At 40.6% G+C, this 11932-nt stretch overlaps 1 protein-coding gene and 2 long non-coding RNA genes across 3 annotated transcripts; 1 reads left to right on the top strand and 2 right to left on the bottom strand.

Annotated features, from left to right (window-relative positions):
• Nucleotides 1-1307: 1307 nt before the first annotated feature.
• LOC133714329 (uncharacterized) lies at nt 1308-1869 on the bottom strand. The gene is made up of 2 exons (XR_009848597.1): nt 1694-1869; nt 1308-1615 (listed from the first exon to the last, which is right to left on the bottom strand). It is a non-coding gene; the product is annotated as an uncharacterized LOC133714329 (long non-coding RNA).
• A 2895-nt stretch (nt 1870-4764) lies between these two features.
• Nucleotides 4765-5708, bottom strand: LOC133714285 (uncharacterized). Its single transcript, XR_009848539.1, has 4 exons — nt 5262-5708; nt 5073-5138; nt 4928-4976; nt 4765-4836 (listed from the first exon to the last, which is right to left on the bottom strand). It is a non-coding gene; the product is annotated as an uncharacterized LOC133714285 (long non-coding RNA).
• A 1451-nt stretch (nt 5709-7159) lies between these two features.
• LOC133716137 (transcription initiation factor TFIID subunit 4b-like) lies at nt 7160-7729 on the top strand. Its single transcript, XM_062142871.1, has one exon. The coding sequence runs from the start codon at nt 7160-7162 to the stop codon at nt 7727-7729; it is 570 nt and encodes a 189-aa protein (XP_061998855.1).
• Nucleotides 7730-11932: the final 4203 nt, after the last annotated feature.

The raw sequence follows: 11932 nt of genomic DNA on the forward strand, positions 1-11932 counted from the left end.
GGAAGCAGGTGGCCTTATCACTAATTAAAGTTTCAAAAGATCACTTGTGTGTAATTTTCTATAGTAATAAATGCTTAAAATCATAAATTCAAGATATAAACCCACCAAGCTCCATCATAAAGGGCAAAATATATATAACATATATATATATAGAGGCCCGATCAGGAGCGGACGTCCGCACTTTTGCTAAAGTGCGGACGTCGATGCAGCAGCGGCTTCCAGGCGGCAGCGGCGGCGCGGGGCTGGCCGGAGGGAGGCAGGAGGCGTCCCAGACCTCTTCTGGGCGGCGTTCGAGGTCGGAGGAGGTCGGGCTTGCCGGTTTCTGGGCAGCCACCTCACCTGCAGTTGCAAGTTCTGTGCAGCACCGCATAACCATCGCCGGCGACTCCACCGGACCGCAGACCCCTCCGCACGACCCCCAGCGTCCCTCTGACAAGCCGCGCCGCGCCGTCGCCGCTCGATCGAGGCCGGAGGAGCGACGTCCGCACTTTTTCTGGGTTGCGGACGTCCGCTCTCGTACGGCTTTCTATATATATATATATATATATATATATATATATATATATATATATATATATATATATACCAGCAAGGATCTGAAGAGGACGACCGTGAAGTTGGAAAGTTGCGGACGATACGTGTTAGCCACCGATCAACTTAATTTCCATTCGGGTCCCACCCACATCATCTTCTCCGTCTCTCGGTCCAATTAGTCAACACTCCTTCTCTGTCTCTAACTCTTCCAGTTTTCTAAACACATAGAACTTGCTCTTGATCCTGATCCTCCTCTGTCTCTCCAAAAACTGGAAACAGATTGATTATAAATTGTATCTCCAATCTCCAATCCTCAGTATTCATATATCACCATAGCACTCTAGTGTTGCTTCTAATCTCTCATTCCCCAAAGAAACCCGCCAACCACCGCCGTCTCAAGCTCCACTCCAACTTCACATTCGCTCCTCCCTTCCACCATTCTCATAATCCCATCCCCTTCGACCCTCTCATCTAGGGGTGGGTTCGGTTCGGTACCGGACATTCAAGACCAATACCATCTACCGTACCAGACACTCTTGGTACACAAAATAGGCTACCATTACCGGCCACAAAAGTCGGTATACCGACTTCTCGGTATCGGTTGGTTGGGCCTCCAACCGAGTTTAAGATTGGGCCAGCTTTCAGCTATGGCCCAACTGAAATTGTAAAGGCTCAAACCTGTCAGCAATTTCCAAACAAAGGCCCAACCATAAGCAAATGAAAAATAAGCAAAAAAACTGTCATACATAACTTCAGTTCATCAGTTCAGTTCATCTCATCAATCATTCATCACTTCATAGTTCATACAAATTATAATTCAATAATTCACAGTTCATCTCATCAATTCACAGTTCAATAATTCACAGTTCAACTCATCAATCATTCATCACTTCATAGTTCATCAATCATTCATCACTTCAGTCAATGAAGAAGAATTTAGGTAGTTTCTGCAATTTCAATCAATGAACAAGAAAGCTGAAAGCTCAAGATGTAGACTACGAGGGCAGCGAGGCAGTAGTTTGTGACTGTGTAGAGCTGGTATTGGTCATTGTTCCCGCCACTCCTTGATTAAAAGCATTCTCTGCAAAATAACAAAGAGGAGGTTAAAAACAATATCATGATTCATAAAATAAATAAGCAGAAAATATGAGTAGCTTACCCCTCTCAAGTTCCTCCAAAGTGTGGTACATTTCAAGGTCATCTTCAGTGGGATCTTTGTACAAATTTGGGGGGTCAGATTTTAACCAATCCGAAGTGCAAACAAGGGCTTCCACCATTTTTGGTGTCAATGAAGCTCTAAAAGGATCCACCACTCTTGATCCCAAACTAAATGCATTCTCCGAGGCCACTGTTGAGCAAGGAACAGCAAAAACATCATTTGCTAACTTTGATAGGACTGGATAGGTTAACTCATTGGCCTTCCACCACTTATGAATTTCAAAATTCTTTGCAAGGAGGCTAACATACCTATCCGATAAATACTGATCAACTTCATTTCGTATGCATTGTGACTGCTCCGCCATCCTCTCCCTTGCTATTTGCTTGCTGACTTCATCAAGGTTCTCCATGTCATCCCCGTCCAATCCAAAATCTTCTCCCATGCACTGTTCAGCTTGGTTACTGCCCTCATTGCCTTTGTATTCATCATACATCTTCAGCAATATTGTCTTCAAGTTCCCTTGTATTGAATGAATTGTCTCATAGCTTGCATTGACCTTTTCCATTGCTACTTTAGCCCACTGCAGCTTGTATCTTGGGTCAAGAACATTAGCTATCATGATGATCTTGTTCACCACTTCGAAGCTTCCCCAATATTTGTTGAACTTGGTCTTCATTGAAGTGGCAACCCTCTTCAAAACAGGGTCTTCTGCAATGACAGCCTTGTCAATTTCAGTCTGCAATGTTACCATTTCAACCAATAGTATATTTGCAGTGATTTTTTTCCAAGCGCTAAGCTTCACAGTAGCTTCATAAAACTTCTTCAAAAACAAACAAAACGCTTCTGCATTCCTCCAGTCCGCATTAGATGGTGGTCCAACCCTGCTTTTACCATTTCTATCTGTTTCGTCAAAATAAGCTTTAAAATGGCAATCTTCTTCAGCCATTCTGCCGAACACAGCTTCAAGCATAAGGTATGTGCTGTTCCATCTTGTGACTACATCTAATGGAACATTGGCATTTGCCCTGCATTGTTCCAAAACAGCAAACTCCCTGAACTTGTCAAGACGACTTGATGAACTCCTAACATACTTGGCACAGTTCCATATAGCAGCAATCCCTTCTTGTAACTCCTTCAGACCATCCCTAACTACCAAATTTATAATGTGGCATGCACATCTTAAATGTATAAACTCTCCGTCAAACATCAAAGTCTTGTAACTCCTCAACCTTCGCTTCATGTACTCCACAGCTAAGTCATTAGCACTAGCATTGTCTACTGTGATTGTAAACACTTTAGTGATCTCCCACTGCCTCAAACATTGCTCTACTACCCTTCCAATCTCGTCCCCTTTGTGACTAGTAATTGTACAAAAGTTGATGATCCTTTTGTGCAATTTCCAGTCATTATCCATAAAGTGGGCAGTAAGTACCAAATAGTTTATATTCTGGATCGATGTCCAGGTGTCGGTGGTAATGGAGATCCTAGTCTCATTTGCCTTCAATTGACTCAATAAAACAGCCTTCTCAAAATTGAACTTATCTAACACACCCTTGGCAACCTTCTTTCTGTTCAATCCCGGCCATTGAGGTTGTAACTCTTTGCAGAAAGCTATAAATCCCTCCTTCTCTACCTGCCTAAAAGGGAGCTCATCCTTGATAATCATATCGATACACCTATCATCACACCTCTTCCGGCTATACTTATGGTATGTGGCTCCTCCACTCACATTATCCCTATTCAATTTAGCTTGCTTGGGATCAGTTTCTGCATGTAGAGGACAACTAATGCATTTCCTAGTATGTGCCCACATTGAGCTTGTCCCATTCTTTTTACTGTCACACAACACTCTCTCATTGCAATGATTGCAAGTGCACCAAATGGTATCTATTTGGTCTGAGGTTGGGTGTTTACATCTAGTAAAATGAGTCCACAGAGGGCTCTTGTTAGCATGCTCTTTTCTTTTCTGCCCAGCAATAGCTGATCCATGAGGTTGTGAGTTGGACGGTTCAGATTCAACACCTGAACCAGAAGCACCTAAAGGTGGGAGTGTTTGACCTACGGGTGGTTGTCCTAAAGGGGAATGATCTAAAGCTGCAGTACTCGTCATATTAGCTGCAAAACTAATCGAAGGGCTAGAGCTACTAGCTTGACTGAGGTTAGCACTTCGAGTACCCATAGCTACAAAAAAGAAGAAGAAAGAAATGAAACAAACAAACATCAAACATATATATAACAGTCCACAACTCCACATAGCAACAAACCATACCCTAAACAGAAAACAGAAAACAATAACACAATAAAACAGTTCACAAAAACATTAAACATGTCTTCTTAGTTCACAATTCTTACAAACAAAAATTCAGAAAGCTTATAACAATTGAAACTTCAAACCATTTTCATCATATAACATATAACATTTTGACGCGGGCGGAAGTAACGGGGTTTACAAGATATAAACCCTAAAAGACATAATTCTGGAATCCACCAGAGAAAGAGAGAAAAATCTCAATTTTGGTTGATAATATGATAAAAGATAGTTCTGCAGCCGTTTAAGGTTGCTTATATATGGGAAAAGAAACCCTAGGGCGACTAACAATGAAACCCTAAAGCCCACGGATTAAAACAAAACAAATCCAAAATAAACTAGAAAACCTAAAATAAAAAGAATGTAAAACTACCCTAAAAATATTAAATCACGAATCGGATAATTAAGACGTTACATTTTGGCCTAAATCTGATAGGGCTCACTAAAGTGAGTCTTGAAGATCTCGTCGTTCCTATTCTGGAAAGGTATCATGCGTTTCAAACGGACATTCTGGCCAACAGTTAGTCAAATCTGATTCAAAATCAAAACCTGACTTTTCGCACGAGAAACCCGAAAAGTCCAAAACCAAATCTTCTTGAATATTCCAGCGGCTAGTAACCTGATTACGCGTGAGTTACCTATTTTCCAATCACGCTTCTTGATTCTACACCGCTTCTTTACTTTTATGGTTTTTCGGCTAAACTGGGTCCATTCTCGTCCTACATCACATTTTCATCATCTAAATTTGCAATAAAAAACTGACCTAGCCTCTTTCTCCAAACCAACCAAATGCTGTGCTCCTAAACCTCTTGAATTGTTGAGATTGGAGCAACACCTGAAAATTAGTAATTACAGTAAGAAACTCTCAAGTCAAATACAAGTGAATTATACATTCATACAATCACTTTGCATAATATGAATTATACCTTCAGTTGTGCAGTCACTTTGCTTTCTTAGTCCTCGGTCCTCCTGTTCCTGCAAGCACAAAAGGGAAACCATGAAACCCAGAATAAATTGGTAAAGAAACAAAGAAACTAAGAAAGAGTCCAAACTCACAGGTTTAGAACTCACATATACAAGTAAAAAATCAAGATTCCACTTCAAAGAGACTGATTCCACTTGAGATTAAGTGATTAACTGCAGCAAGATGCAAAAAAGTAAAACCATTACAATTTTAGAGATTACTCGGTCTAGAATCCAAAGATTAACCAAAGAGAAAACTCAAATCTACCAAAAATTGATACGAGAGAGAAAACTCACCGGCCGTAGGCCATGAATCGAATGAATTGATACGAGATTTCTGGGTTTGAAGCTTTGAATCGAATCGAACTTCAAAGGAGAGGTCGAGAGGCAAAGAGTTCTAGGTTAGAATCGAATCGAACTTCGGCCGTAGGCCATGAATCTCTGATTAGATACGAGATTTTCTGGGTTTGAAGCTTTTATCGAATCGAACTTCAAGCCTTCGAGGCCTCGAATCGAATCAAATCAAATCGAAGAGTTCTGGGTTTGAATCGAATCGAGAGCCGGAGAGGGTTTGAGTGATTGAGTCTGAGAGAAAGGGCTCGGTTCGAGCCTCAAGCCTTCGAGGCCTCGAGGGGCTGAGGGAAAGAGTGGCTGAGCAGTCTGGGACTCTGGTCTCTGGGTGGGCTGGTGGAGTGGTGGGTAGTAGTCGTATTACCCCTTTAGGGTTTGGAGAGTTATAGTCTAATCGACGGTTATAATTTAATATGAAATAAAACTATTAATAATCAACGGTTTAGATCGATAGATATAAAATATATAAATAATATATATAATATACGGTACTGTACGGTATACCGTATTTATCTTCAAATCAGTACCAGTACCGTATCAATATGTTCCTCTCGGTTCGGCATTACCGTACCAATACTTCGGTAGCCGACATTTTCGGTAACCAACATTTTCGGTTCGGTTGGTACTCAGTTGGTTGGTTTGTCTCGGGAGGATTTGCCAGCCCTACTCATCTGCTCTAATCTTTAAACATCTACAAGTATGGAATAGTGTGCTATTAGTATTGGAGACTCCAATTTGTCGTAACTGATGTAAAGCTTTCATCAAGAATTCTTTTTTCTTTTTAATTGAATCACAGTCAAGCAAACCCAGATAGTTTTATAAATCCAAACATGAATTTCTAATTAAGAGAGTTGAACCCAGAAATTGATGCCCAGAAAGAAGGAAACTATGTATTTGAGAAACTGATGCCCAGATAACTTCTTGATTTTGAGATAGAAGAGTGAAATTCAAAAAGATAGAAGTTCATTACCAAACTACCAACCCATCAAAAAAGAAAAAAGAAAAAATTTCTTCTATGTCGAGCTTTGTCGGTGAGATACAACCATGGAAACGCAATGGTAGAAGGGATTGAAATTTAAAATTTGAGATGGGTCTGGTTTTTTCGTCGCTCTGCCTCCGGAAAAAGACCAGGGTCGAACCGGCCACCATGTGGGTGAAGCTATCCCCCCTCGGCTGGATGCAGAATTCTGAGTCGAGAAATGTTTTGAGAACCACCGACACAGCGTCCTGGCACGAGTCAGACTCGTTCTGGATCCTAGCTTCAAGAGAGATAGAGAAGATGCTGTGGTGGGCCCCGCATATAAGCCCAGCTCATTGAATTCTTTAAACCAACCAACGCTTGACACGTATTTCGTCCGCAACTTTCCAACTTCACGGACGTCCTCTTCAGATCCTTGCTATATATATATATATATATATATATATATATATATATATATATATATATATAAAATTTTATTTACAGTAACGGTAAAAGTAAAAATTAAAGTGATGAAAGTTAAAAGGATAAATACGGGTAAAAGGGCAAAAGTGAAAATATGAAAATATAGTGGAGTTTTTTTATCATTACCTACTCTATTCTGACCTTTTTTTTTTTGTTCTTTCCCTGAAAATAAATAGAGCTCCAGCCTTTTTCAACATGTATATAAAATCTTCTCTAGTTCTATTCGGACTTGAGACTTGTTTCTGGCTTTGCCTCTGTGCTTTGGGTGAGTTTTCTGCTTGTGCTCATTAAACTTTTCTCGTTAGAATTATATATTCGCAAGATCAGCTCTATTACATTCCATTTAACTCGAGCCTCAAGAAACCAAATTTCCTATAGAAATCTTGGGCAGTCTTCATCAATGGGGTTTTCACCATTCTTCCCAAACCCTCTGCTTCCTCCTGTCAAAAACCCTAACAAGCGTAGTGCTTCTCCACCACCAAGTAAGAAGCAAAAGGTAGCTGATGATGAGATAGACACAGATCAAGAAGGCATTGAGCAACTCCGCGACGTCGTTTCTGTCAGTGGAGTCAATCTTGTGGAAGAGCAAGAGCGCATGCTGTTGCTTTCGGGGCTCAAGAAGCAGCAAGCATCTCGAAAAATTGTGCTTCAAGAAAACCAAGAAGCGCTGGTTTTGCAGAAGATTCCCCTGCAGAAAAAGTTGGAGGGAATCATGGGGAGGTGTGGTTTGAGAATTGGTGTAGACAAAGATGTGGAGAGATGCTTGTCAATGTGTGTGGAGGAGAGAATGAGGGGGATCATATGCAATTTGATTAGACAGTCGAAGCAGTGGGTTGATTGCGAAAAATTGAGACACCACACTGTTTCTACATCTGATGTGAAGCAAGAAATTATGATTCTCAACAAGAAGGCTATGGAAGAGTTGCAGGGAACGGCTCAGAAGCTTAATGAAGCTCAGGTTAGCACTTAGCACTAACGGAATTGAGGGTGTTAAGGACAAACATGATGATGGAGATGACAAAATGAGGAGAAGTACAGCAGCAACAAATGTTGCTGCCCTTGGAGGACATGACATATTGGCAAAATGGCAGCTTAAGGCGGATCAGCTGGCCTGGGAGAAGCGTCGAGGTAAAGATGTAAATCCCAAGGCTACATCATCTGCTGGAAGAACAATGAATGGCAATGTAGAAGCAGAGAAAGGGGGAGGTGTAGAAGCTTTGGTGTCTACAGTTGGGAGTGTTGTCGGAAAGTTTGGGAGGAATTGCCAAGTTACGATGATACCTCAAACAAAGGTGGCTAGTACTCGTAGTATATCTGTGAAGGATATGATTGCTGTTCTCGAGAAGGAACCTCAGATGTCCAAGTCTACTCTGATCTATATGCTAATTAATGAACACTGCTAGGCGGTGAATGATCTGAAAGTGCTAAACACTAGTGTGTATGAGAGATTCCTAGAGCTAGGAAAACTGTTAATATCAGCTCCTCGATCTTCATTACCTGCAAAATGGCTGTTTGGCACTACACCAAAAAATGAAACAGACGACGGGTTTTTTTCGTTGTGTGATTTGGAGGCTCACCGTTGTGTATCAGAGCATTGTCTGATTAAATTTTGCACAAGGGTGGTGCACCGTTGTATGATATAAAAACACACGACATATTTTTGTTATCAGCGTTGTGTTATCTCTCGACAGATGCCAAGCACAGCTGCCGCGCAGCATGACGTGCATCTTTCATACAACAGAACTTGTTTCCAAGGTGTTGTTGGAAACCCTTGTCAGACAATATTTTTGTCATTTCACCGTCGTCTGATATACCATCACACTTCAGTTGTACACTATGGTTGTTGTGTGAATTGGTCTTGAACAACATAATTCAGTTCTTATCGTTGTGTGATTGTAAAATCAGAAGACATAGTTTTTTTACAACCATTGTGTGATATGTAAAGAGTGCATTGAGTGAATGACCCAATTTTTGTATTCAGACAACGTTGGATTGCCACACTATAAAACTGTTGTACAATCATTTTCATTTGCTATATTTTGTGCATATATAGCTCCATTTTACCTAATGAACATTGATCAATTGGAAAGAAAACACATTCCAAATGCTCAAATGAGTAATCAAACCCATTTCATATATCTCTTAATGTTAAAAGCATTTCCCAAAAGCTTATACAACTACGTAAAACATGCCACATATAGAGTTTGTGCAGGAACTTGGTTTCAATAGCCAACATATTGATACAAACTCTTGTCTTCCCACTATTCCAGGAACTTAGTCTGTGCAGCCATGATGTCAAGCCTTTAAAGTTGAAGCGAGTGGTTTGCAATTTTTGTCCAAATGTCCAACCAAAGACACCTCAGCCAAAAAAGCCAGTCCAGAACCTATATACAAACAAATAAGCTTCAGAAAGTTGAAATTCCTTTCTATCCATCAGAACACAACCTTCTGCATGCCATCCAAAAGTGCATATATCCAATTGTTATGCTTATGATTTAAATATTGAAAGTTGCAAGTCAAGTTGTCCAAATAGAAGTCATATACATCTCTGAGCTGTATATTAGTCATTTGCTACACTCTTAATATGATTTGATTGATACATGCTAATATATACCAACCAATGTTACTTACAAACTTCGAATCGATATAGTGATAATTTATGTGACAGGACCCGCCCCGAATTTCACCCTGAAATTCGAAGTGCGGGGCCCACCTTAGAAGAAATTCTACCGAAAATTAGGCAGAACTTCCCCTAAAGTGGACAACCCAAAACCTGTAGAAAGAGAATTTACACTTCTAAATCACCCATCCTTAATCTCTTGGAGCCACCCTGCTCCCCCAAACAACATCAACCAAATTCACAACACACAAATCTCAACTTAATAACCTTAATTCCACAGGTAATCAGAGCAATTCTAATAGAAAGGTAAATGAGGAAAACCTAATTCAAGGCAATTGCGGAAGCCATACTGTTGACTATGCCTCGACTCCATGTACGCCCGACCTCAACTAATTTCTCCTGCACACTGGGCATTTGAAACCGAAGGGCCCAGGGGAAAGTACATAAAAACGTTAGCGTGAGTGGACAAAAATAAATAATTTAATATGAATAAAACAAAATAAAACTTCATACTTTCCCACATTTTTCGATATATAAAATCCGGATGCATGCAACATTTATAGAACACTTAAGAAAATAATCCGAAAAATGTTGAACTCCAGAAAACCGACTAGCCCCGCTAGTCAAAACAACAAAGTAAAAGATTGAAATTTCAATACTCGAAAATATAAGTCCAGCCCCGCTGGTTAAGAAAACTCAGACTAGTCCCCGCTAGTCAAAAATAGTATAAGTAGGGGAAGATGATAGCCATACGAATAAGCCACGCAGGCTTGGTTGGGTGATAGCCTCCCAGGCTAAAGAACTCCCGTAATATACCCTTACGCCACTAAGTGTAGCGCTAGGATACTGGGCTACATAATTACTATCACAGAGACAGTAACCTGCGCCACAAAGGCGGAAAATCAATGCTAGCATGATAAAATCACCCCTCAGTATGGCACAGGGAAACATAACCGAAAATCCATTAAATTCAAAATACATAAGGCTTCCCCCATCTCTCGTAAAAGAATTTCCAACGACGTGTCCCACACGCCAAAAGTATCTCAAATCAATGGCAGAAAGGCGAGATCAAACAAAATCACAATTCTCAAACCGAAATCATTACTAAGGCATTCCCAATGCCAAAACCAAAGATCGAATAAATAAACAAGAAATAATTCCATCGAAATCCCATTTCGAAAATCTTTCAGAAATCTCAAATCGATGAATGAAATTAAATATGAAACTCCGGAAACAAATAATACGCTTGAAAAGTAATATGATAATTAAATAAAGAATTAATTCAAGAAATAAACGCATGCATCATTATTTAAAACAAAAGTCCACTCACAGTACTATTCCGACGATCACGTATACGAGTTCCTTCATCGAGCCAGGGCTCGGTACGACATCCTGTACACGATTATATTCCGTGAATAATTATTCAACAATTTAATATAATTCCTAAACTCAATTCCTCATAAATTACATCTCCCATTCTCCTCAGATTCAGCCCAAATTATACCACTAATACCAATTCGTTAATTTAAAGGTTCCAAAGCAGAATCGAGAGATATCCGACGGTCGGATTCTCGTAATTCGATAATCGAAACCCTAAACTTCAAAAATTCATAATTAATTCCAAGCTTCTCCAAAAATCACCAAACTTCACATACAAGCTCTACAACATTTATAGAATTTAATGGGCTAAAAACTGGAATTAAAACACTGCCCTACACGCCTCCACACGCCACCAACAGTGGCGGCGCGTGGGCCCCACGCGCCGGCGGCCACCAACTTTGGACAGTAGCATCTACTCAACACACCCAACCATTCATTCAACTACAACAAGTTCCAATTTTACCTGAAAGAGCTCCAATTCGGCCGATGAACACAAGCCCAGAAATTTCTCAAGAACCCTAAAATTTCAATTCATCAATTCGACTTCTACACAACAAATCGTGACACAAGGCCATAGGGGAAATGATCAGTGATGAAAACCGAACCTTCGATGCCAATTTCGTGGCCGGAAACGGCCGGAATCGCCGGAAATCGATGAAAGTTCCGATCGGCTACAGTAACCTTCACAGCTAAATTCCGAGCTCCACCGGTCGAGCCACCGCCAAACACCACCCCAGGCGTGACAAGGAGGAGGAGGCGAACCTGCCGGTGCCCGGATTCCGTCGTGGGTCGGCCGGAGAAGGAAGAAACCGGAGGGAGAAGAAATCGGGCCGAAGAGGAAGAAAATGTCGGGGGAGAAGAGAGAGAAAAGGCCGGGTAAGTTTCCAAAAATGGAAACTTACCACAGTAACTTGGCTATTTATAGAACTTACCATGAACAGTAACCGTAAACAGTAAACTTTACTATTTCGCTTATAACTATCGCATACGAGCTCCGATTTTTACGAACCACATATGCACGCGCTCGGTTTAACGTCCTCTACAACTTCCATGAAGAACATTTTCCCAAATTTTGACCCGAACAAAAAGTCAACTTTTAGGGCCACTAAAGTTGTCGAAAAAGAGTAAAAGTAAAACAAATTATCGTTTACTGTCCAAATGACTAGTAAACGG

This window comes from Rosa rugosa, chromosome 6, assembly GCF_958449725.1.
Source record: "Rosa rugosa chromosome 6, drRosRugo1.1, whole genome shotgun sequence".
Taxonomy (NCBI): Eukaryota; Viridiplantae; Streptophyta; class Magnoliopsida; order Rosales; family Rosaceae; genus Rosa; species Rosa rugosa.

What these genes read in the sequence shown, in the direction of transcription:
- LOC133716137 (XM_062142871.1), top strand. Translation starts at nt 7,160, where the DNA reads ATGGGGTTTTCACCATTCTTCCCAAACCCTCTGCTTCCTCCTGTCAAA.